The sequence below is a fragment of the Episyrphus balteatus genome, chromosome 4 (assembly GCF_945859705.1).
Source record: "Episyrphus balteatus chromosome 4, idEpiBalt1.1, whole genome shotgun sequence".
Taxonomy (NCBI): Eukaryota; Metazoa; Arthropoda; class Insecta; order Diptera; family Syrphidae; genus Episyrphus; species Episyrphus balteatus.
In genome coordinates this window covers 46,639,699-46,667,554 of record NC_079137.1, presented here as the reverse complement: position 1 = coordinate 46,667,554, position 27,856 = coordinate 46,639,699, and the positions used below count along the sequence as shown (strand labels likewise).

Genomic DNA, 27,856 nt, shown 5'->3' with positions numbered 1-27,856 from the left:
GGAAAGTTGGAGTTTTTTCTTGTTTTTTGATTGTTTTTTCAAAAAGATGAACAGAATTAAGTTGATTGTTGCCCCTATGAGCAGAATAGTTAGGTTTGAAGTTAGGAATAGTTTACTGTTTGAAGAAATAAAGGAAAGTTTTTCTACGTTGTCTAGATGAAGTTTGTGTAGGTATTGTAGGTCGAGTTTTATTTCCCCTTCGGTGAGGTTATTTTGAAGTAAGGGAGGTAGTATATGATATGTTTTACTCTCCCAGTTGCTATACTTTATGTTATCGATTTCGATAGATTCATTGAAAAAATTTATAAGGAATGAACCGTTCAGGTTACGGAAATGTCTGCCGTATGTTATATTACCGACATAATTTGTAAGAAATAAAGTGCTTTCATTGATGAGTTCTATTATTGGCCTATTTTCATAATTAAAGTCACACTTAACTTTTTCGCCATTTAATAGTTTCAGTACACAATCGTCTTTGTTGAGCTTTTGAAGTTGTGATCTTTTACAAAGGATAGTTTCCTCGATTTCTAAACATTTCCCTACTATACCAAACTGGAGATGTTCTGAAATAAATAAATTCGAAAAACTTAAATGAATTCTCTTATTATTCTTTACTGTGGGTTTAACAATAATATTATTAAATGTCGTATCTTCAGTTTGGGGTAAACAAATGACGTAGAGAAGAACAGATTTTTTTACAAGCATCATTGGTTCAGCGTACTCAATGGCTTGAAGCTCGTTTTTAAATGGAAGCGATTCCATTTTAGAAAGGATATCGGAAATTTCGATTTTGCTCAGTAAATTAGAGTTAACAATTCCTCTTTTTGCAAGTTGCCCTGCCAGAACTATTTCTCCTATTTCCTCTTTTAAAAGGCTAAGCTTGTTAAAAATAATCTGTTCATATTTTTCTGTGATATTAGTATTAATTTTGTCGATTATTTTGTTGTATTTGTCAATTAATGTGTCTGTTACTTTGGTTAAATACTTGTTAATATGATATTGTCTGTTGTTGTTGGTGGAGAGCTTGTTGTTTTCGAAGACGATTTTGTCCCAATCCGTCGCATCGGGATTACCTGCTAGCCACTTCCAAGCGGAACCTATCCAGTTGATTGCCCGTTTTTCTCTGTTGTGGGTCTTATCTTGGAGTTGCTCTAATAGGTTTCCTATTTTTGTTTTTTGTAGTTCTATTTGCGGTAGGAAAAGGCTGTTTTTAGGAATATAATGGTTGATGTCCGTATTAATTTTACTAATGACTTCTTCGAACATTGTAAGATTAATAAAATGAATGATTTTATAGTTTCCTGTGGTCATTTTTCCGTTTCCTTGTTTGATTGCGACGAGTGGACTTTGGTATTCGTAGATATTGACTATTGCTCCCACACAGAGGATGCAGTTTAATCTGTAATAGAAGGTATGTTTTTAAGGTGCGATTTATGAATTCGTTTTCCGTTGGTTGTTGTTATTGTTACTTTATTATCTAATCCTACAATTTCTTTATGGTAAACTGGTTTATCTTTGCTTTTTATTTGTTTGTCTCTTTTAAAGACAGTTTCACCATGTTTATAGTTTTCTGGTGGTGACCTTTTTTTGTTATGCCTATTAAGTTGGTTTTTTTGGTTACGAATGATTTCGTATTTAAGATCTGTATTAACTATATTTTTAAAATCAAGTAGGTTCTGGTAATTAATTCTTTGTGATCGTCCGAAAAAAATATCGGCAGGTTTTCTCTTGGTTACCGAATGGATTGAGTTATTGTATCTATCTGTAGCAATGTTAACAATTTCCTTAACAGTTAAGTCTGGAAATTCTTGTTGAAGACATCTTATTATTTCAATAATAGTTGAGTGTACTCTTTCTATTGTTCCGTTAACTTCGCTTTTTTGTGGAGGGGCTAGGTAAACGTTTATGCCAAGACCTTCAATATAATTTAGAACTATTGGACTTATAAAACTGCTTTCATTGTCTGTTACTAAAATCTTAGGAGCAGTGAAGAAATGAATCAATTTTATTATTCTATTCCGGATGTGTAAAGCGGATTTGTTTTTGATATGGAAAAATTTCGTAAATTTGGAGAATTTATCTACACAGGTTATGAATTTTTCTTTTTTAAATTCTATGATGTCCATGTGTAGAATTTCGGTTGGATACGATGGAATAGGGGTGGGCTGAAGATGAGGTTTAGGGGGGTGACGATCGTATTTGTTCGAGCGACAAACGTTACAGGAATTAACGAAATTTTTAATTAATTTAGTCATTTGAGGGAAGTAATATTTTTCAAGAATTTGGTTTTTATTTTCGATATAATTTCTATGAGCTCGTTTATGTTCTTCTTGTATTATGTTAAATTTATTTTCTTCCTTATTTATATCTGTGACTATTCTTTGTGTAATTCTTATTTTATATTGGCTAAATGAGGCTTTATAAATTTCTTGTAAAAGTGGAATGAATTTTTCTGGAATTTTGATACCATTAAGTATATTAGGATTTAATTTTTCCTTTAAGAATTTTGTAAGAGTTTCTTCGTCATAAGAGTGCAGCTTGATATAATGTCTTTGATATTTTGGGTGAGGTTCTTCGTAGCATGTCATTTCATTGCCTTCGGAAAAGATAAGTTGGTTTCTAAAAACGTTAATAGGTGCTTCGCAGTGCGGTATAAGATCACTACTATCTTCTTCAGCACTGTGTTGAGTTCCAGAGGATGAAGTTATAATATTAAGCACGGGGAGTCGCGACAGTGCGTCTGCGACGACATTTGATCGTCCAGGCTTATAGACAAGAATACCACCATACTCCTCTATTCTTGACTTCCATCTTTTTAGTTTTGCGTTAGTATTGCGATTACTCAGCGCGAACGTTAGCGGCTGATGGTCTGTAAAGATTTTTATATTTTTGGCTCCGTAAAGATATGTTCTTAATTTATCGAGGGACCATATTATCGCTAGCATCTCCTTTTCGATAGTTGAGTACCCCTCTTCTGTCTCGGTTAGAGATCTAGATATAAATGTAATGGGTCTTTCTTTCCCGATTTCGCCTTGCGAGAGGACAGCTCCGATGGCGTAGTTGGAGGCATCGGTTGTAAGAATAAAAGGTTTCTCAAAATTGGGGAATATAAGAATATCCGAAGATATAAGCATGTCCTTGAGGCATTTAAATGCGTTTAACGCTTGATCGTCAAGATGGACTTCGACTTTTTTCGACTGATTTGCTTTAATTTGGGCGTTTTCGCCTCTTGTTATATTGGTTAAAGGTTTTGCTAATTTAGCGTAATCTTTAATAAACTTCCTATAGTAGGACGCGAGACCTAAAAAGCTTTTTAGTTCTTTAAGATTTTTTGGGGGTGGAATCTTTTGGATTGCTGCTATTTTTTCAGGATCTGCCCGAATTCCTTCTTGATTGATTATATAACCCAAGAAATTAACTTGAGTTCTTAGGAACTTTGATTTCTCTAAGTTCACTCTAAGATTTGCCTTATCAAGATACGATAAAACTTGCTCAAGATTGTTCAAATGATCAGATATACTTTTGCCGAAGACGATTATATCGTCTATATAGACATAGCATATTTTGCCTATAAGAGGTTTAAGAACGTCGTTAATCATGCGTTGGAATATAGCGGGTGCGTTTTTTAACCCGAATGGCAGACGAGTAAACTCATATTTGCCATTTGCCGTTGAAAATGCAGTCTTTGCTATGTCACTTTCTTTCATCTTAATCTGGTGAAAGCCAGACGTAAGATCAAGGGTCGTGAAGTATTTACTTTCCCCTAAACTTGCAAGAGTATTTGTTATGTCCGGAATCGGATAAGCATCAGCAATTGTTATTGCATTCAGTCGTTTGAAGTCAATAACAAGCCTATATTGTCTTTCGCCTGCAGAGTTGGGTTTCTTTGGAACAATCCAAAGTGGAGAATTGAAAGGACTTTTAGATGGTCTTATAACACCATCAGAAAGCATTTTGCTGATTTGAGCTTCGACTTCTGCTCTTAGGTTAGCGGGGTAAGGGTATGATTTTGTGTATATAGGTTCGGATGAAGTAGTTCGTATTTCAGCACGAACGCTGGTATCTATTGTACCACTGTCTGAGATTGGTCCGAAAAGTTTTTCATATTTGCATAAAAGGTTTTGAATATAATTTTCAGGGTTTATATCAGTTTGGATATTATTTACTTCTTTTGATTGTTTTTCTTTGAGATTAATTTTAATGTTTGGGGCTAAAATAAGCATATTGTTTTTTCTGTCTATTACAGCCTCTAATTGTTTGAGGGTATCATCACCAATAATGCCGTCAAATGATTTGAGTCCTGGAAGGACAAAAAAGTCAAAAGAGGTATTATTGCCGATAGGTTTAAAAAATTGGGCACTAATTTTACGATTTATTTGTAGTTGTCCGGTAGCGGATTGTATTTTGAATGGAGAAGTGACTGGTTTACAATTGTAAGCAATTCTTTCAGATACAAAGTTTTTGTTAGCTCCAGTATCTATCAAGAATTTTAATACTTCACCATCTCTAGTAACATACTCTAGGTATGGTACGCTAGAGAGGCTTCCGTTGTAAAATTTAGCTCTGCTAAATCGTCATTATTGCCATCGTCATCCCAAGTTTCTTGGTATGCTTTGAAATATTCCTCGTTCAATGGATCCTCTTCGTCTTCATCTATAGTGTCTTGATCTGCGATAACGTTTGTTGCAAAGAGACGTTGTTGCTTCCTCGGAAGATTATCAGATCCATTAAATCTTTTTGGCATTATATTATTTTCAGGTCGGTTCATATAGTTGATTTGACGACTTTGAATAGATTTGTCCACGTCCATAGGCTGTGGGGGTTTTGGATTAGTTGGTCTAGGAGGGGGTGAGCTGTTCCATGTTGGTCTTGGAGGAGGTGAGCTATTCCATATTGGTTTTACATAATGCTGGTTGTTATTCATTTGGTTTATAGGAGCAGTAATATTGTTGCTAAAATTTTTCTTATGTATTGAAAAGTTTCTAAAGTTAAGGTTTTGAAATTCTAAACAAGAGGTATAAGCCTCTGGAAGGGTTTGAGGTTTCTGAATCATTAGCATTTTTGATACGTCACCATTGAGACCTCGGACAAAAATGTCTAAAGCTCTGTTCCTATAATTCTCTGTCAGGGCCGTTATGGTCTCCTGAGAATAATCTTCCGTTTTGATTTTGTTTATAAGAAGGGACAATTGATGGTTGACCCGCGCATAAAATTCGTCGATGGTTTTATTCGCTTGGGTCATTCTATTTAGTTCGTGTTCTAAAGTTCTAGAATCACGTTTGTCAGCGTAGTGCAGTGACAGACATTTTTTAATTGTCTGCCAATCTTCGTCAAATATGTTATAAGATATGAGGGCGGCATCGGCCGGGCCTCTTACTTTTTGCCTAATATGTTGTAATATTGCCCTGTAGATAGGTTTATTCTTAACGATTTGGTAATCGTTTAGTATGGACTCCACATTGTGGATCCAAGAAACGTACTGTACTGCATTGCCATCAAAAATTTGAAGGTCTCTTACGCAGTCAGGTAATTTTCTTATATCTTGAAGGTCCTGTTCAGTTTTGGGAATTGGTGAAGTGGTAGTATTGGAAGGATTTTGAGGAGGTGTAATCCTACTTTCGAGCTGGTGTACACGATTGTTCACCAATTTAATTTGTTCAATGTTCTGATTTACAGCACCAACCAGCTGTTTTATTTGCTCAGATAATTCTTCCAGTGTGACAGGCATTTTGGAAAGGAACGATAAAAAATGGGTGGGATTGGATTTTTTGTATAATTGGTTAGGATTTTTTGGAAAAATTTTTTTTTTTACAGTATTTTTATATTAAGATTTTTATGAGATTAACTTTTTCTTGGAATTCAATTGTATAAATATAGTAGTCAAATAATAATAATAATTTTATAAAAATAAAGGTATTTAATAATTTTTTCTATCGAAATTTATATAGGTATAATATTTATGATAATAATTTTTTTAAATAAGTAATTTTGAATATTGTTTTTATTCTTCAATTGTGTTGTTCTTACAGCATAATTTGCATCATTGGGGTTCCGGTTTTCTCCTTTTTGCGTCAGCTACTAGGGTGCGGTTTCTTCTGGGTAGTCCCACGGTTTGAATGCAACAAAGTTTTTTGTATAGGTACACTGTGCTTTTCGCACTACACTACACTTTATGGTGCGGTTCTTATGTTTTACGCACTAGATTGAAAGTTTTTTAAATTAATTCGAACTTTCACTTGTTCGGTTGTGTTAAGCTTTTACTTTTTTGCCGGTACGCGGTTCGTTACGCGATGTACTTAATGCGGTTCTTATGTAACGCACTTAGAAATCTGCTCGGCTTTCTTAAGCTTTTGTTTTTTAAATTTTTAATTAATTTTTTTTTCCGGGCGCGCGGTTCTTATGTTACGCGATCTTAATGCGGTTCTTATGTAACGCACTTAGAAATCTGCTCGGCTTTTTTAATTAATTTTTTTTTTTTTTCGGGTCCGCGGTTCTTATGTTACGCGATCTTAATGCGGTTCTTATGTTACGCACTAATAAGCTGCTCGGGCGCCAGTTATCGAAGTTGTAATAACTCGATTTAAAAAAAACACAACTGCTTTGGTGGACTAACAAAGAGTGACTTTATTATTTCTTTTACTTCTATTTATAAAATATACAAAAAGATGAATTGACAAAAGCTTGAATAATGTAAATGTTTTAATTTCTAAGAAATTGCAAAATTAACAAATAAAATATTATAAGAATATGTTTTTCATAACAAATAACAAATATGATATTTTTGATAATAAAATAAACAAAATGATGAATTGACAAAAGGTTGATTAATGTAAATGTTTTAATTTCTAAGAAATTGCAAAATTAACAAATAATAATATTAGGTGTCTGCATTGTTAGCAACGGAAGTTGGGTAGGAATGTAAATGGGAATGGGAATGGGAATGTGTCGTGTTAACTTTTATATATGAAACGAAGTATTTTTTCACACGATGACGATGACACACAGGATGATGCCCGATGCTATCTCCTATCAAAAAAGGTACACCATATTATTACAACACAGGCAGGCAGGCCAGGCCAGGCCAGGCCAAGCCAGGCCACTTTGCCAGGCATAATGAAATACACATAATTCCCTGTGTTTGTTCTCTATCGATGTTGTTGTTGTTGTTTTCAGCTTGCTATAATGCCAATGACGATTTCTATACACCTACCAAAGCGAAAATTCGTATTCATGATAGAAAAAATCATTGAACGAAGTTTGTCAACGCTCAAAGCCATAGAAACTCAACGCACACCATCGCATCGGAGTACGTGAATTTGTACGAAAGCAAAATGCCCTATACCAAAGCGGATGTATGCCATTTCATATAAACAAAGACAACGACGATGGAGAACGATGCCATCGATATGATGATGGTGAGTACATTTGCACCAAAATTCAATATGGCTAGGCATTTGATGTTGGGTGAATTTTCAACGCGTCGAATCGCATTTTGATATTTTGATAAAATAAAATAATGGATGATTATTTTGATAAATTAATAATTTATTTTAAAATATAAGGATTTTTTTTAAATGAGATTTGATTGAGTATTATTTTATGATAAAAAACTCATTTTTATTTCATCGAGATATTCTCATGGTGAGGTGAAAATGAATTTTAATTATGTCCGGCGCAGTTTGTATGGGAAATTACTCTTGAATGTTTCTGAGGTATGTTTGTATGGTTTCATGCGTTGATGGCCGGCTGACGTTACACTTTCAAATGTGATTTGAAAAATTAAAATAAGAGGAATTATTTTGGTGATGTAAACTGCGTTTAGACATTTTTTAATACAAAAATTTTGGAAAATTATAATTTGATTTTATTGAAGCTTATTTCTGATAATGTAAAAAAATATGTATGTATGTACATACAATCTGTTTTTATAATTAATAACAGACGGTTTTTAATGGTTTTAATCAAGAAGTGTGACATCTGATTTCTTGTATGAAAAGAAATTTTTGCAAAAAAATATTGAAAATCATTACAGCCGTTTAAAAAAAAAATAATTTTTTATAAAAACATATGTACATAATGTATATAAAAATTTTCTAACATTTAAAAAAAAAAAAAAAAAAATGGTATTCCATTTTGAGGAAATAATTAATTTACACTTAAATAGGAAATTTTGAAATATTTCACCAGTTTTCAAAAAATTGATTTTTCAAAAAAAAGTTTTGAAATATTTTTTAAAAATCCAAAATGTGTTTTGTTTTTAATTTTCTAAATTTTTTATATTACGGTGACTCAAACGCTTTTGTGTGAAAATTTTTGTAGAAATCAAGTTAGTCTTGTAAGAAAAAAACCGTTGTATGGCAGGTACCGTTAATAACGATGCAAAAATATTTGTTTTTATTTCGAAAGTAAGGTCTCATCTGTAAAATAACACACAAATATTTTAATCAAAATCGTTACAGTCGTTTTTGAAAAAAAAAATTGTTTTTCTATTTCCGTATATGGCAAAAAAAAAATTCAATTGCCTCTCTAGGGAATTACTTAAAACTGTAAACTACAAAGTTTGAAGAAAATCGCTCTACTAGTTTAGGCTGTAGCTCAAAGAACATACAGACGGAAAGACATACAGAATTGCGGGACCCACTTTTTTGGCATTTTTCATTATAGTAATGTCATATCTGATTTTTATCTCAAGTTCGATTTTTTTTTTCGAATCCTAAACTTGCCCTATACTTAGAACCTATATCGCAAGGAAAATTAATTCAATTCAAAATGTCGCCTACACAACGCCAAAACCGCGAATCTGCATTTTTGGACATTTTCACTTTAATGATTCAATGTACTTGTTACCGTTCCTTCTATTCACTGCATCGATCCCAATCCTCCAGCTGTTGGCCAGAAACCTAAAATATCAATTTCCGTTGCTGGAGTTTACGTAAGATTGCATGAGTTCCCAAAACTTTGAAGCTGTTTTCCTCAAAACTACAAATTTGCAGATTCGTGGTTTTGGCTTTGTGGTCACGATGTGTTACTTAAATATTTTTTTAATATTCTTGGAATTGCTAACAATTTTGATACTTTAATCATACATTAGCTATATCATCTATAATATTGAAGCGTAATTTAAACCAAATGGTCAAAATTGTAAAAAATTCAAAATTGTATTAATACAAATTATTTAATAGAGTCATTTGGGGTAGATCGCTCAGTGGGTAAGAGCGCGCAGTGCTTATTTTTCGAGTTGCGTCCAAAAGAAACTAAAACGAAAAATGAGGAAATCAGCGATTAGTAAGACGTCATTAAGTGATGACCTTCGCGATTGTGTGCTCAGCTCCATTTTATTTTAAAAGCGGATTGAAAAAACCCGGCTCAAAAAAAAAAAAAAAAAAGTTGTGCGGAAAAGTGTGTAGCGACGGAGTGGGAGCATTATATACCGAGGGTAGTACATATTTTGGAATTGTGCATATTTATATTTGATTAAAGTCAAAAATTTGTTAGATTTTGTTTTGTAAATAGAAAAAAAAGTACCTTTGTGGGTAAAATCGCGCAGTCCATTTGTGGGTAAGAACGCGCACTTCTCCCTATATTAAACTTTTCTTTTTTCAACAGGACAAAAACATTTGAAACTTGAATTTTGAAAAACGGAGGCTGTTATTCATGAATTCCAAAAAAGAAAGGCCGTAATCTTCTAATTTAATTCGAAATATTTTTTGTTTGTTTTGTCTTATAAATAAAGTTTAAGTTTTTGTATTTGAACTTAATTTGTTTTTTCATTAACATTTTCATTCATTTTAGTGAAAACTTGAAAGTTTTGAAATAAAGTTTTGTTTAACTAATTATAACATTAAGTTTTTAGACATTTAGTTGCCGTAAACTGTCAAGATTCCTATTAAAATTATGTGCGCGATCTTACCCAAGATTTTGGGCGATCTTACCCTGACTTTGGGGCAAGAGTGCGCACTTCGACTTCATTTGGTTTTTGTTTTTAATCATATGAAATATTTAAACTAAAAAACTTTTTTCTGTGTTTTCTTGTTCCCAAAGTATAGGTTTATCAAATCTAAAAAACATTATGCCGATATCTCTTACAGAATCTTCACAATTTCGCCTTAAAGTGAAAAGTGTGCGCACTTACCCCAACTGACTCTACACAAGTTATACCTTATTTATTTATTTATTTTATTTATTTTATTTATTTCATTTTGAAATTTAGGAACCCATGAATAATTCCACAATTGTGAACTTATTTGAATATAAACTTTGAGTTGAAAATCTATCTTAAAAATTGAGTCTGTGAACTGAACTCAATCTTCTTTTGTAGTGACTTTGAAAGACGGAGAGTAACACTCTTCTTACCTTTGATTCTTGTTTCATTTGAGAGATATTAAACTACATTTTTTTTCGCAATTCGCAATTTTTAATACAGTTCTATTTTATTGAACAACAACGTTTTTCAAAATGCTTATTTTCAAACTATTTAAATTAGATAAAAAGGTTGACACCTTCTATTGAATACTGAGTGGTTTTTAGGTCCTTTATTTAAATATACAATTACTGTAGGGTTTAAAGTTACAACCTCATTGTCTTTATGAAGTTTAAAATTTTTAACACTTTTGGGTTTTTAAAACCATTCCTTGGCCTTAAAGGGATAAACTGCTATAATTAGTAAAGCCATCACCTTTCAGTCGCAAGTCATCTATTAGGGATTTTTTTTCAGACCACATCTATCATTGGGTCTTCAGCTTTACTCTTAGTGCCAGTTGAACAAACGTTGATCAGCCTTGGTTCAGCAATTTAACCCACCGATTTCGGCGGATTAGCTGCGGGTCAACTTCGGTTCAAGCATGAATGTGGCTATTTCTACCTTGAATCAGTGCTAAACTTCAGCCTTGCTACCGATTTCAGAAGATAAAAGTTGCTGATCAACGGATTAATTATTTGTACAACTGGCCCTAAGATGAACATTCTCTGGGCAACAAGTCACTTCAACAAATTTCATTCTCCTCAAAATCTGAAAAAAAAAGGATTGAATTCCATACCATTTTAGGATTTCTTCTTTAATTTTATTGCATTCAATATCGGAAAAAATTTAACCTTGAATTATTCAAAATCAAATCAACACGATCGCATAAATATGTCATTCAATCATCCATAACCCATCCTGTACACCGAAATTAAATTTTAAACAATATCACGCTTAGTTCTTTACAGATGCCATTATACTTTTTAAAGGCATATAAAAGGGTTGCTTACGTGTAGTACAGTTAAAACAGAACACAGAAATACATGAGTATGGAGGTACCTAGTACTTACACAAAACAACGCAAATTCTTGAACTCAAATACCTACCTCCTCTGAAACCATAAACTAACCCTTAATATAATTATAGGACAGTCATCAATATTTGAAAGTTACACAGAGAGGACAAATAATATCGAATACAGTGAATAATAATAACGACAACGAGTATACCTACGTGAAACTAAGGTATTCTTCTAATAAAAATTTATATGAATGCAACTACTACCCTTAGCACTGAAATTTATTTGAAATATGAAAAGGTAAAAATAAGCTGAACTATCAAAGGATCTTTTTTCTTTGAAGTAAATGTTCGTTACAATCCCTTTTTAAGTCGAACGCAAATAGAAAAAAAAAAAAAACAGAAGAAACAAATAAACTCCCATTGCGTGTTTGTCACAATTGCAAACCAGGAATTAACGGATATAAGTAGTATGGAACCAATCCATACAAAGAAGAAAAAAAAAAACACAAAGAAAAACTGTAATACTGTTGTTACACTACATAAAGTTAGTTTTTTTTTCTTGTATAATGACTATCGTCAAAATTTGTCGGTCTATTAATCAATTTATAAGCCCTTAAACTATAAAAATACATAGTAAAAATTTACTATGGAACTCTTACTTTTTTTGAAACTTGTATTTTCGTTTTGCTTGTCTTTCAACTTTTTAAAATATAAAATTTAAAAAAAAAACTAATTTTTTTTTCAGTACATTATTCTTCTAACTTTTTTTGTAGGAATCATAGAAACATGATTGAAGCGTCATATAAAAGGTAAAATTATAAGCTTTCAGATGGTATAAAATTTGTTTTAGGTTGTCATATAAATAAATGAATTCAATAGTGTTAGAAGATAAAAAAAGATTGATTTTGTTGTTTTTTTTTTTGAAAACTGATTGGGTTCAAAAAACTCTAGCTTTTTTTTATAGATGTGGGTCAGACATGATTGAAAAGAATATTAAATAAAAAACCTTTCATATCATATAAAATTTATTATAGGTTGTCATAAGAAAATGGATTTAAAGACCCGTATAAACTTAGCATGTCAACTTTTGAAAAGTTAATGCCGCATAATTGCCGTGTTTATGCAGTGAAGTCAAAAAAATTGCCGAGCGCTTAGTTTGGTCAGAATCGGTAAAACAAGGTTTGTCATGCTAACTTTATATAAAGTTAGCATGACAACTTTTAATTTTTGATCAATTTCAATTTTTTTTCGCTTATTATTTAAAGTTTAATTGCCGTAATTATGCCGTGAAATCGAAAATAATATATCTCTTTTGGTTTACTAAAAAAAAAAAATAAAATCTATTTTTTGTTAACCCTATTCTATATAAAGTTAGCATGACACACCCTGTATTTCTTAAATTCTTGGTCAATTTTAAAATTTTTTTGGCCAATTAATTGCCGCATTGGGTTAATATAAAAACTGCAAACTCAAAAAAATTGCCGCGCTTTTAGTTTTTTCAAAAAAAAATTAAAAACTGTTTTTGACCTCATATCGTATAAAGTTAGCATGACAAACCATCTATTTCTTAAATCCTTCCTTGGTCAATTTTAAAATTTTTTTGGCCAATTAATTGCCGCATTGGGTTAATGTAAAAACTGCAAACTCAAAAAAAATTGCCGCGCTTTTGGTTTTTTCAAAAAAATTAATAACTGTTTTTGACCTCATATCATATAAAGTTAGCATGACAAACCATCTATTTCTTAAATCCTTGGTCAATTTTAAAATATTTTTGGCCAGTTAATTGCCGCATTGGGTTAATATAAAAACTGCAAATTAAAAAAAAATTGCCGCGCTTTTGGTTTTGCAAAAGGTGATGGAAGAAATAAAAGATTTTTTCGATTTTTTCAAGATAAATTAATTTTTTAGGTTTCACTTCTACCACGTGTGAATTGTACCTGCACATGATTTTTTTTGTATTAGTTTATCTATTTGTTATCAATTTAAACTTTGCGTTAGATTAATTCATACTTTGTATTAAGAAATTTGAATGCTCTTTGATCCAATGCTCTTTTGTGAAACTTATACCAAACTATGTAATTACTTCTTATAAATGTAAACAAATTCACACTTACTACTGCTACTACTACAACATTTTTTAATTAAAAAAATATTTATTGTACCTAAAAAATATTTGCATTAAAAAAAAAATATTTATTGTAAATAAAAAAAATGTTCCACTAAAAAAAAAAAATTATTGCAATTGAAAAATATATGTATTGAAAATAAAATTTGAATTGCAAATAAAAATATTTTGCATGGTCGAAAAGCCAAAATTGTAATATATTTAATGAATATTAAAAAAATAAAACATTTAATGCACACATTGTACATTTTTTTTAATTTTTTTTTTTATTTGAAATAAATATTTTGTTTTTAATTTCAAACGCATTTTTTTAAATTCATATTTTTACAACCCTGCAAATAACAAAGTTAAAAAAACAAAATTCGGTTAAAAATAATAAATAATAAAAAATAATTTTTCAAATATCCTTTTTAAATTTTGATCTGTTTTCCTTACCTACACGTTTTTCTTTTTTCATTGCTTCCATTTCAGTATATCTGTCTAGGTACAGATACAAAAAAGTAAACAATGCACTCTCTGCCCTATGAAAAAAGAAAATTAAAACCAAACAATTGAATATGCTGCAAGCAAAACGTAACTAATGCAGTTATGCTTGCCGCCAAAAATATATTCGATGATAGAGGTACACAAGTTAAGTGTACGAGGATAATAAACGAAGGTCGGTAACCTTTCCATGATTCCTTACTTATCAACTATGAATACAATTATTTGAGTTTCACACATTTTTCAAATGAGGTCTACCTACCTACGACGAGGATACTTGAGAACATTAGCTCACCATAAATGTCCTTTATCCTTCAGGTTTGAAAATAAAAAAAAAAAATCTGAAAATCCCAAGGAAAGATGCATGCCAAGAGAGTAGGACATCTTTCTGGATTTTTTTGTTTATTTTATCTTTTCAAAACGTCATTCATAGATTTTTTGGAATTAACTGCAGGGTAGAATTCACTACAGGATAGAACATTTTTGGCGCTCTTTTCTTAAAGTGGCAGTTAATTTTTACAATGCTAAAAAGATTCAGGTTAGAGATAGTATTGCATAGAAAATGGTTTTAATACGGTGTGAAAAAGAAAATTCTAGGAAATTTGAAATTGAAAACATTGTAACACTGGAGCGGTGAAATTGTTTCAACTTATTTCCGTTTGATTTTTAACGCATGCCCAATACTACTGTTCAATTTATATTTCAGAAGTGTTGTAATATGTAAACCGTTAAAAATTGGAATAAAGAAATCACTTCTGCTTTCCAAAAAACTAAACTATATGTATTTTTAAATCGCCAACTGTTTTATAATTTGAAAGGACATTTAGTTCAGTATACCCTTACCCAGACTTGTACTATTTCTGGTTCCAGCAAAAACAAAAACAAGCAAAAGTTAATAAATACTACTAATTTAATTGTTTCAAAATAATTTTCCTTTTTCGGTTAAGAGCTAAGGTGACGTGAAATAACGCCAAATGAAATAAAGCCAAATTCCAAAAATTTGGCATTATTTCGTTTTTGAAAACGAAATAAGACCAAATTCTCAATTTGGGTTAATTTCGTTTTAGGAAACGAAATAATACCAATTTGGCATTATTTCAATTTTTACGAATTAAAAAAAAAAAAGAAAAAACAAATAATAAAATCTCTGGATAAAACCTGATATTTATCAAGAAGACAATCGAGAAATTAAAAAAAATTCCTTTTGTTCATCAACTCCCATTTTGTGGACAGATATCGTTGTCGATGTTATATATGTATATAGTTATAGTTAATGTTTTGTTCATTACATTATTATTTGTTACCATTTATTTCAATAATTTAAATTCTGATTTAAAAAATGTTGATTTTTTTTTTAATTTAAGTTGCAAGGAAGTTCAGAGTTTGTAAACTAAAACGAAATCCAAGCTGTCGATTTTAGATGCCAAGCACTAACCATTGCCCCATGATGTGGTACAATAAATAGATATATGTAAACTAAAACGAAATCCAAGTTGACGATCAGATATGGAGACTGAAAAAAAATTTTAAGGCATTACGAAGGGGTCAATTTGGGGAATCGAAAAATTCGCGCGAATTTTTCGATTCCCCAAATTGACCCCTTCGTAATGCCTTAAAATTTTTTTTCAGTCTCCATATCTGATCGTCAACTTGGATTTCGTTTTAGTTTACATATATCTATTTATTGTACCACCTCATGGGGCAATGGTTAGTGCTTGGGACTTTGACACCAGAGTTCTGGGTTCGATTCCCAGTTCCCACCATCTGTACTGTCTATTGCGGGGAATTGACAAAGCCTATAAAATTGTATTGTCATGAAAAATTGCATCTCTGTTTAGTTGTATGAACTAGGCGGTAAATTGTAATTCCCTTCCATTCTTACAAATTTATTACACTAGGCCTTGCTCTTTCATGGGATTTGGCATGTATGAAACTTCGTGCAAAAAAAATATTATTTTTTTTGTATCCTTTTATTACCTTCTTCGTCCAACTTATCCTTTTATTAAATTGAAAAATTAGTTTATATTTTATCCCTCCAGTACGATTTTTAACTCTGAACTATACCATACAACTCAAATCAAACATATTCGCGGTTATTTCCATTATTTTTTTGGTCTTATTTCTTTTTTAAATCGAAATAAAGCCAAATTGGTCTTATTTCGTTTTGAAAACCGAAATAAGGCCAAATTTGAAATTTGGTGTTATTTCATTTGGCATTATTTCACGTCACCAAGAGCTAACAGTTACATTCAATTTACTAAATATTTTTGGTGCACAAAGATTGAATCATTCGCAGTGCTATAAATTTTTTTTTTATACTTTGAGATAATGTACATATTTTATTAATACTTTGATGGATTTTAAATTCTAGTTTTTGTTAGTAAAATGCTTAAAAACCAGCATCGATTCAAATGTGATCTAATTGTGGCTTGAAAAAGCATCAACCGTAGATAATAAACGTACATTTTTTTTTAAATATCGTCCCTGGACCTTCTATTGCGATTTTTAATTTTAAAGTGTTAATTAAAGTGTTTTTGTATGTATGTTTTTGCTCTTTGCTTTTAAGGGCATAGTTCTCGAAACAAAATAGTAAACTCATTTTACATACAAAGTTATTCCCTACAACTACAAGACGCTCTATGACAACTTTTTTGTTACGAAAAAGTACTGTTTTTGAAATTTTGAAATACCTATGACGACTTTAAAATCGCAATAGCTCTTAACTGTTTGCTATCATCTTTTATAGAGAATTGTATGTATAATCTACAAATTTCGTTTTGGGAAAATAAAGAAGATTTTATTTGAAAACTACTCGCATTTTTTCATATGAAAATTTTATACTTTGCCAGGGTTTTGTTAACACTACTGAAATCCCCGAAGATTAACATATTTACATTTTCTAACAAAAATAAATTCACCTCACACATCACCTTGAGAAGACTAGTTTTTTAATTACTGCTCTCAAAATTGTGAGACAACCAGACTTTATCTATCTCTTTCGCCCTTGTTAAGTGTGTTACCATCTGCTTTCTGCTACTATTACTAGGTTACACACTCTCCGATTAATCAAATAGGTATGTAGTTATTTTTTAATTTTATTGATCAATTTTGTTCACTTGAGACGTTTTGACAAGTTCACACGATTGTACGACCTTACAATATTGTATACTCCCAAATGTCTTACAACCGTGATGACATACATTTTTGGTTTAACAAAAAATGCATAACAAATGTCATGTTAGATAGCAATCAGGCCGTTGATTGCGGCATTGTGAGACAATTTCACTGTGTCACATGTTGAAAAAGCTATTGACCAAAACCCAATTTATTCTTTTAAGAAGAATTCTGGGGGTTTTGAAATTTTTTAAGCAGAAATTTATTTTATCGGAGATTTCTGAGACAAAAAAAGACTCCTCACTTAACCATTAAGAAAAATAAACTAAAAAACGTTCAACGTTTTTTGATGGCCACTTCTAAAAAAATGAAAATTGACAGCTCTAAATTTGGGATCTCCTTTAAAATTTTTTTCAAAGATACTTCGAAATTTTGAAACTAAATTCCGAACCCTGGCTTAACTCCTATTCTTATAATTAGTTTTGCTACAGTACAACTGTGGTAAATTAGGCCCACGTTATCATCTATCGCTATGGCTGTTGGTAGTTAATTAAAATACAACTTTAACGGCTTAAAATATAAAAATATATTTAACATAGAATTTACATAATTTAAATAATATAAATAAATATAATCTACTATTTTTTCTATATAAATTGCTAATTTTTACTTAAATTGAATTTAAAAAATTTAACAAATCATAAAACTGCAAATGGCTGATTGCAGTTTTATGCTTTCAAACCAGGAAAAGTGTTGCCTTTTTCAAAAAATATTTGCAAATGGCTGCTTGCAAATATTTTTTTAATAAGACTTCTGCTTGGTAAAAACCTTAAATATATAAATATTTGTAGAATAACATAAAATACAAAATCTAATCTTAAACAACATTGTACAAATATAGTGTATTATTGTTTGTTTTGTTAGTTATTCTTCACATATAAAATTAACAAAAATAATTTATTTAATACTATAACAAGTATAAATATTTTTTTATTTTAATTTTAAATTTTTTTTTTATATTGTTTATTAATTTATTTTTAATTATTATATATTATTATTTTATTTAATATAACAATATTTTCTTAAATATCTAAAGCTTTACTTATTCTCATTTTTTTTGTTTGATTTTATTTTTTTGATATTTGTTAATTTTTTTTAGCCAAATCTATAAGAATTTTTTAGGTTATAGTTAAGTTTCCAATATTTATAATTTTTTTTTTAAATTTTGTATAATAGATTTATATTAAATTGAATACTAAGCATTCCATTAAGAAGAAGCATCAAGAGAATTAATTTACTTTATATTTTAATGTACATTTGGTTTCTAAACTAGAAAAAAACTTAATTTTCATATTTATTTATACTTTTTACTGTCACTTTTATATAAAATATTCTAAATTATTGCATATTTTATTTATTAATTATATAAATTTGTACTAAAAAAATGGATTTTAATCGAAAAAATATTTTTTTTTATCTATTAACAACATTAAACAAGCCATTCACTAGCAAATGAAAATTTGAAAGGCTTACAACTGCTGAGTATTAAATAATTATTGTCCTCAGCTCTAGCAGTAGATCTTTTATTGATTTGATTAAGACTTATGCTACTACCACGATCAATTATATTTAACATTGTTTGATGCTTTTGTTGTTGTTCATGTTCATGTTGTTGTTCGATATTCGAACTAAGATTAGGATAACTTAAATAACTATGACTTATTTGATTATTTATAATATTTATTGTTGTAGTTGTTGTTGGTGAAACGTTTTTTTGTTGGTGAATGCTACTTATATTATATTGAGATTTATTAATTTTATTATGTCACACTGCGGTGCCTTGTTGGCCTGGCAATGCCGATACAATATTTATTTCTGGCTTAAATGTGGTCCTCAAACGTTCTTTGCAGGTACCTTTGCTTGATGAAAATTTATAGATTATATAAATTGGAATGCAAAGTATGGATGAGGAGGTGAGTGCCCAGCCAGCAGCAATACTCCATTCTGGGTATTTGTATTCATCGCCAAGCATATCCTCATAGCCAATGAATGAGAATATAAAAATGCACTGAAATTGTTAAGAAAAAAATATATTAATTGGTCTTGATATAAAATTGGAAAATAATTTAGATTTTACCAATAAGAAAATTGGGCTTATATAAGCCCAACAAATGCGCCAAAAAAGACCAGGCCTCTTGCCCAACATCTGTTCTACATCTGAGGAGAAATTGTCTACACCGTAGAACCAAAATACACCAGCTGCTTCCACAAATACAACAAATAGAATAGCTAAGCCTGGCCCGTAAACGTTTAGGAAGTTCACTAGATAAACGCCACCCTGTAATGAAAACAAAAATTACAATTTAAGTTAACTTATAGATGATAATTTTTTGTTATTTATTTCTCAATTGAGCCAAAAATATTATTAACTCTATGTTAAGTCAGGACTTCCCATTTATCTTTACTTCGCCAAAGTTGATTCCTGAAAAAAATACTAGTTATCAGTTGATAAAAATTGACAGCAGAGTTGTTTATGGTTTAGTCCATCAACAATTAAACATTCTAGGTTTTTGAAATCGAGTTAGAATGCAACATAGTCAAAATTTAAAAAAAATACCCAAATTTTTCAGTTCTCCGTAGTTTAAGTCTTTAAAGACAAGTTCTTGACAAAAAATGATGTACAACTGTCTGAAAGATTTCCAATAACTCAAGCATTTTTCTTTTGGTGGGCATCGTACGTAGTCGAAAGGTGTTAGAAATTTCAAATTCACTAATATTTTGGATAAGAGTCGAAAACGCGAATTAAATGCACGGCTGGGCCGCACGAGCTTGCTATTGGAGTTCAAGTTGCTTGAATGTTTAAACTTCTTATATACAAATTTAGTAAATGTATGTGTGTGTGTAAAATTTTAAAATAAACTTAAACTTCATTCATGAAAAAACAGCATATTAAAAGAATTTGGACTCCGAAAAATGCATGCAATTTGATTTCTTTTATTAAGATGCATTTAAAAGAAATTCAAAAACCTTAAACCGTAAAAAAATTACTTATTGTTTTTTAATAAATTCTTGAAAAAAAAATTCTAAATTTTTAATCAACATTTAAAACCAAAATTTCAAGAAAATTCAACGCTCAGTTTTCGAAAATTTGGTTTGAAAAACTCTTATTTTTAATAAAATCCAAAAAAAATTTTTGGAAAGTAAAAAAAATTATTAAAAATTTTACATTCTAACAAGTACCTAAGTATGTACAGTTTTCAAATTCCGCTTATTTTTCAAGTAATAGACAAAAACCCGAAAATTAACAAAAAGAGTTGACAAAAAACTTTACAAAATATGTATGATTTTGTAAAGTTTTTGTCGACTCTCTAATATGAATCCATATAATAATATAATATTTTACTATTATAATCTCATTTCTAAGAAATTTTAAAAACAAAAAATACGAAAACTATTTTTCATTAAATATTTTTGTACAAAAATTTAACTATGTTTTAGTCTCCCTGATTTTTTTTTTTCAATCAATAAATTTAAAACCGCTAAAAACCTATACAAATTTATTTAATTTTTGAAGAATTTAACCTGTGTTGAGTCTTACATAATTTTGAATTTTTCATTTAAAAATATAAATGCAGTCGACCCCCTTTAAGTTGAACTCCTTCTAAATCGATTTTCCCTCTAACTCGAACCAATTTTGGTGTCCCCTGTTAATTCGACTTAGAAGGAAGTCGACTGTATTACATTTTTTTAATTAAAAATTTGATTGTATATTAATTCTTGTTAACATAAAAGATAATTTTTAAAATCGGCAGAAACTTGGCGAATATGGAGCTTTTTCGAGAAAACAACCCCTAAAACATTAAAACATGTGGCGGTGACCTTTATACTACAGTGCTAAAAATGTAACTGTTGTATAAGAAATCTTAAATACTTTTTTTTTGAAAAATTTTCAGGACTCATTGATAGTATATAAAAAAAGTAATTTTTAAATGCACAATTCTGAATAGAAACGAGAATTTGTTTTGTCAAATCTTAAGGTGAAGACAACCAAACAAATAAAAGGACATATATTGAATACATTGAAACATCATTGTGACTATGCCTAAGAGAATTTAGTCAATAATCAACTTTATTCAAATGAAAGTATAGGTATACAAATAAAATAAGTGACACAATTTCATTGAAAGCATTTTACCTTCATCATTCAATTTGTTTACTGACAATTGACCATCAAGGTCAATAAATTTCTACCTTTAACTACTCTAATAAGGCCTTTTGCTGTATTTTTAGTTAACTATCTGAACACTCTCTTTATCTCACATGAACCAAAAATTATAATTTCTAATTTAATCAAATAAAGTGAAAACCCATTATGCCACTCTTCTTGCCACAAATCACTTTGCTTTTGCAAGAGAACTTGGTCAAGTGATGTAGTATATTTCTCAAAATGACCATATCCAATATATGTTGTAGATTGTGTCGAAAGGTATAAACCATCAACACATGGTTGACTTGGGAAATATTTATTCTCATAACATTACCTTCATCAAAAGGTTAAAAGCATGCTTTTTTTTACCTCACAACAGTTAGCCACCACCTGCACTTCGCTTAAATCAACCGATATACATTAACTCGATATAACTGTACATACAAACCAACAATTTTATGCATATAAAGGATATAGAGAGAGTTCCTTCCGGAAGAACACCCATTCTGTCTTCCAGATACAAAACGACGAAGTAGCAATCTCATGAATAGTTTATAGGAAGACGATAACACAACTGACAGAGTTAATGAACCGTTTGATTCGAAGAATGAAATGGCCCAATTTTTCTTTGCAATACACAACTCAAGAGGATAACTAAACTTGGCAAATATGTTGACAAGCTAATGGATTTTATATGCTTTCACTAGAAAAACGATGGTTTTTAGTACTTGAAGTTTTTGATAAGAATTAAAAATAGTTAATATTTGATCCTTTTTTGATCACCACTCATTTTTTTACTTACATATGTCATAGTTGGCAATGCACACAAATAAATACAAGCCAATAGGAAAAGTACAAAAATCTCACGACGCGTTCCAATCGCTCGAGGATATTCATCACAAAGGGCTGTTATCATAGCTTCCAAGCCACCAAATGTACTATCCAAGCCTAAAGTTATCAGCATTAGGAAGAAAATTATTGACCAAAATACAGAACCACTCATTGTGGCTATTGCTTCGGGATACACGATAAAAACCAAGCCAGGTCCTTCGAGACCAACTTGATCAATTGATGTTTTCTGCACATGGGCCATATACCTGTTGAAGATTTATAATTAAATAGGTTAAAGTAAAACAAGTTGATAGTTTTCATTGAACTTACCCTAACACAGAGAATATTACAAAACCAGCTAAGAAACTTGTTAAGCAATTAATGCTACTTGTTATGAGAGCATCACGATAGCAATTATTGTTAAACTTATTGTAACTGGATAAAGCTAATAGTGTTCCAAAACCAGGTCCCAAAGAGAAAAATATTTGAGATGCTGCATCAATCCAAACCTGAAAATTAATAATATTGAAATTATTTATATTTTTTTTTTTTTTGGGAAGGTAAAAGGGTTAAAGAAATTGTTCCCCAAAATTTTAGGATGTACAATTTTATCTTCCTATTAAATTGGAATCAAAATTAATTTAAAAAATTAAAAAAAAAAAATAGAGACCCTTAAATTGGTTTTTGGACTTGATCAATTCTGCCCGTTTTGAATATGGGCTTTTGTTTCAATATAAACATAAACATAAAATTAGAGGAATTTTAAAAATTTAGTGATTTTTAATTGATTTTCGATTTTCAGTATAAAATGACCGTATAGAGATAGAGTACAAAATCAAATAAAAGCGGATATATTCCATTCATTCCATTCTTTTAACCAAATATTGTTTTTTTCTTAATATAACGAGGTCGAAATATATAAAAAAAAATGAAATGCAAAACTGGGTCGTACGAATTTGCTCAATATGCTTAGTTTTTTATGTTAAAATTTGGAAAAAATGTAAAATTCGTCCTTCCAAAAGCCATAAAAAACCATCTAAATTGAATTTGAGCTCCAAAAGGATTGCAATCCGATTTTTTTTATTAAGAATTATTTTAAGAAAAAAAAAATCAAAATCGTTACAGCAGTTTTAATAAAAACTATTTTTTTATAAATAATTTTTTGAAAAAAAAAGTATAAATAAAATTGTTTTGATCAGCACCAAAAACTGAAATTTCAAAAAAAATCTAACTTCTAAGCAAACAAAAATATAATTTTTTTTGATTTTGATTAAAATACGTTAAAATTTAACAAATTTATTTGGGAGGTAGTCAAAAATTCTAAAAAAGTGTTCTATTGGAGGTCCTACCGTTGCACATAGGAGTATAATTGTCATCAAAAACCTGGCCATAATTATTTTTTTGTGGTTTTGTTATTATTTCTGTTTAAAATGAGTATTCCTACAAGAAAATACAATATAAACCTAGTTTTTGTTATTTTTATTTTTTTACCAAAAACTAAAAAAATTGATTAACGGCCTGTACTCCGCCTGTCGACATTATTTTTCTCAAATCTTTTTCCTCATCCCTAATACGCAATTCTCAGTTTCTTTTCTCTCTTCCCCAACCTTAATTAAGATCACCCAAAATAAAATACACTCATAACATCAGTAAATTTAATTTAAAAATAAAAAACGTTGCATAAAGTAAGGAGTATTTTCTATCAGAAAGTGAAAAACTAATTGACCCTCGATTCTCTAAAGAGCACCTAAGAGCACCCAATTTTTGTTGCATTGTGTTAAAGAATATATAAACTAACTCATAAGTTTCAATTCATCGCAGAATAACGGGGTATACTAAAACAAAATCATTAAAGTTCAAATAATAACTTACCAAAAATATCAAGTTTTTAGATACTAGTTCTAAGCCCGAATTAAAATAGAAAAAACCATCTAACATTTTCAAAACTTATTATTATCGTTAATAAATAACTGAAGAAGAATTCTCCATTTAAATTTTTTTAGATTTCTATCACAACACTTCGATATCGCATATAGAATAACACTTACCAAAATACTTCGAATTCAAATAAAAATGAGGTAGATGTAACAGTTAACTTTGAACTCATTTTTTAACAAGACACGATCGAAAAACAAAAAAAAAATGAGTGCAGCATATTGACACATAATTATTTTGCACCCACTTTGCCAAACTTTTTGGTGTCAATTTTGATTTTCAGAAAATCGACTTATGACCAGGTTTTTACTGCAAATACTCCTATGTGCGTTGTAACGATTTTTGAGAAAAAAACTTTTTTCACTTAAAGATAGACCTTGTATAAAATATAGTCTACTCCCTCAAAGTCGAACTCCCTCTAAGTCGAACTTTTTCACCATTTTTAGTGACAAATTTTCCATCTAACTCGAACCATTTTCGAGTGCCGTGAAAGTTCAACTTAGAGGGATTCGACTGTACTTGATTTTTTAATAAAAATCGTAGGAGCCTTTTTTGAGAAAATTAAACTTTACGCCAAAAAAAAAAAAAATTAGTTCCAAAAACCTTCCTGCACAGTTAAACCCTCTAAAACAGCCAAATTAAAAAGGAAATATAAATCGTCACATAAAAAAAAGCTTGAGCCGTTCCGCCTGAGTCGAGCGTTCAAGGAAGAGCAAGCGAAACAAGTGATAGAGAGGCACAATTAAAGAAATTTGACAGTGTTACCAGTGTGGTGTAGATTGCAATTTCATCTTAAAGACCAAGTCATACTTAGCCAAGTTCAACTTTAAGAAAGCTATACGTAAAAATTTCATGGTGCTAAACCCAAGACAGCCCTATTCTTTAAAAAAATTTTGTTTTTTACTTTTTGGCCCAAGAGTTGGCTTGTCAGACATTTATCTTTCTTCCACTCCATCGGCCTATCAGTTCTAGTATAAGAAAGACAGCGGTAGGATATAGCTTGTATGCTTATGACTCTATCCCGTAAAAATAATCTCCGTAAACCGATTTTACAGACAAAACCTATTTTTTGTATCAATATTGTTAGAGCCGTTTTTGAGATAGACAACATTTTGTATTTAGTACTGTGATGACAAGTACTGGTAATGTTAGTATTAAAAAAATTTCAATTTTCACTTAAGGAAATGACAAAAAAAACTATATACGAAGCTCGAGACGGAGACAGGTAGACATACCGACAAACTTACATACAGAATTGCGATTCTCTATCAACGTATTGATTGTTATCTTGAGTTTGATTTTATTTTCCGAATCTTAATTACATAATAAATCGCATTTTTAAGTTCATTACAAATGAAAATAAAAAAATTAAATTTTTTTTTGGATTTTTGAGAAAAAAAATCAATGCCAAAAAAAAAACTTTTTTTCTTACATTCAGAGGCAGATATCTGCAGAACATAGTCTCGAAACAAGTTTTAGTTTACGGATATGAGTTCACAGTGAAGAGGCCTATGCGTGACGGTAAAAAAAATTACAAATTTATTTTTTTCCGATTTTTGAGAAAAAATCAAGGTTAACTCCTTGCAAAAAAAATGCTTTAAGAAAAAAAATTCATTGAATGAGACATCAAAAGAAAGGTCTTTTTGAACTCTATTCATAACAGAAAACCAAAAGTTTCTTGGAGGTGTTGTTGCTAAGATATTTTCAACAAAACATTTATTTTTTTACATTCCGAAGCCGATATCTTTTAACCAAAGAAACTCATGTACAACAATGTAAAAAAAAAATAGGAAATATGATTTCTGTTGCACTATTTTAAATTGATTTTTACAAGTCTTACTAACACATTGAGTACTTACTTTTGAATTTTTTAGCTTATGCCATTCGGGTGTGAGATAGTACTTAATACCTTCATCGGCGCCAGGCAGTGATACTCCACGTATTAAAAGTATGATTAGCACAACATAGGGTGCCAGTGCAGTAACCCAAACTACTTTGCCAGCACTTCGTACACCCTTCCACAGAGAAAAGTACACCAGAACAAATACTCCAAAAACACACAGTGCTAGCGTTGGTTTAACAGGTCCCATAAAATCCAATCCATCAGATTTATACTGTTCAAGCACCTTTCGTCTATTTGTTATTGGTATTGTTGTTGTTGTCAGATAGAGAAAAGAGAAAAATCAAAGAAAAAAGAAAAAACACAATTAAATACAATATGTCCTCTGGGTAATGGAAGACATCATTGGCAATTGTTGATGACTACCATTTTAAAAATAAAAAAAAATAAGTAAAAATCACTTCTTTTCATTCATTTTTATTGATAGTGTTGTTGTAGATATTTATCTTTCTATACATACATATATCCGGATTTTCTATTTGCAGGATGTAAAGTAATTGAACAACAAACTTACTCAAAGAATTCTCGTGCTGGTGTGGTCGCTAGGTTTGTAAAATTCTCCGATGTAACGGGCATACAACTAGCTGTATTCCATGGATTCTCACATGAAGTCCATGGCAGTTTAGAGGTGAAGGATGCGAATAGATAGTAAACTGCCCAACCAATTATAGTGTTATAGTACATTCCCATGTAGATGTCAATTAAACAAATAGCATATCCGACACCTGTAAATTCAATACCATGTTCGTATATGTGATCAGTTATTTTTGATTTTAATTGTTGAATGTTTATATTTGATTTTTTATTAAGGACTATTATTATTTTAAAAGGAAGGAGGTAAGGATGTGACCTTTTATTTATAAAATTGGAAAGAAAAGAGGCGAAATTAATAGAAAATAATAATAATTTTATAAATGCCTAGCAAAAAAAAAATGTTTTAAAAAAATATTACGCATACACCACAGTGACCATTTAAGTTTAACTTTTTTTTAATTGATAATTGACGGAGAGTGAAATTTTTTTCTATGCAAGTGCTATAGAGGTAAAGCCATTGATATTCCAATAAACATTTTAATTCTCTTCTTTCTTTTATAACAATTTTACCTCTCCCAAAAACCGTGTATAAAAATTACGAATGAAATATAGAAGTATTTTTAGTTAACTGTGATGAATTAAAAAAAATTGTGGGCAACTTTACTCAGTTGAAATTGTCGGCATGGACAATCGATAAAAAAAAAGAGTTAAGCCTTGGCATTTTTTTAATGAAGGCCTATTTTTTTAAATGCTTAGGATGGCAGAATTATTTACGGTAATGGGCGACAATTTCAAACTGGTACGGTTGTCAAAAATGCATACAATTTTTAAAGTGCCGAACTTCAGACTTTGGTTATTATAGCCATTAAGGACTAGATTGACGAGAATGATGTATCAAAAATTATGAATAATTAAAAAATTTTCTATAGTTTTAGCCTAAAACCGTCTCTGAAAGTTAAATGGTTTCCAAAATGTAACCTTTAGAATTTAATCAATTTTGTCGAAATAGGCCCGTTAATGGGTAATTTTTCAGTCGAAATCTTTCTAGGTACTGTTTGTATCAAAAGTGAAAAACTTCAACATTGAGAGAGGTAAAAAAAATTTATTTCAATAACTAATTTAATACCTGTACTTTTTACGAAACAAAAAATTGTGAAAAAGCTTTAGGGCCAATTTATTGAGCCTCCATTAAATTTTGAAATTTATCGCTTTAGTTAACGGCCTCGTTAAACTATTGTCGCCTTTAAGTATACATCATTAAAAATTCATTTAATTCACTCTTCTTTAGTTAAAGTCCTTACTTTTAATGGAAACTTTAAATTTAAAACTCTGTTAAAAATATCCTAGGGATTTTTTATTTTGTTTGAAAAATAATCTGTCAAAAGCTACAATTTTGTCAAATCAAATAGATTTGAATTGGAAGAAAAACCAAAAAACTATGACCCGTAAGTAATTTGCAGCTGAAAA

The 27,856-nt window shown here is 30.1% G+C and overlaps 1 protein-coding gene and 1 long non-coding RNA gene across 3 annotated transcripts in view; one reads left to right on the top strand and one right to left on the bottom strand.

The window, feature by feature from the left end:
* The first annotated feature begins 6,951 nt into the window (after nt 1-6,951).
* LOC129919518 (uncharacterized) lies at nt 6,952-7,580 on the top strand. The gene is made up of 2 exons (XR_008773083.1): nt 6,952-7,038; nt 7,174-7,580. It is a non-coding gene; the product is annotated as an uncharacterized LOC129919518 (long non-coding RNA).
* Nucleotides 7,581-18,086: 10,506 nt separating this feature from the next.
* The window catches only part of LOC129919511 (sodium-dependent serotonin transporter), a 33,041-nt gene continuing 23,271 nt past the window's right edge, over nt 18,087-27,856 (bottom strand). For both annotated transcript variants that reach the window (XM_056000413.1, XM_056000415.1), the window contains exons 4-9: nt 26,370-26,580; nt 25,815-26,088; nt 22,351-22,529; nt 21,992-22,286; nt 19,120-19,320; nt 18,087-19,050 (exon numbers count right to left, since the gene is read on the bottom strand). In XM_056000413.1, the coding sequence (XP_055856388.1) occupies nt 18,808-19,050; nt 19,120-19,320; nt 21,992-22,286; nt 22,351-22,529; nt 25,815-26,088; nt 26,370-26,580 (1,403 nt within the window). In that variant the 3' untranslated portion in view covers nt 18,087-18,807. The remainder of the gene's footprint in view (nt 19,051-19,119; nt 19,321-21,991; nt 22,287-22,350; nt 22,530-25,814; nt 26,089-26,369; nt 26,581-27,856) is intronic.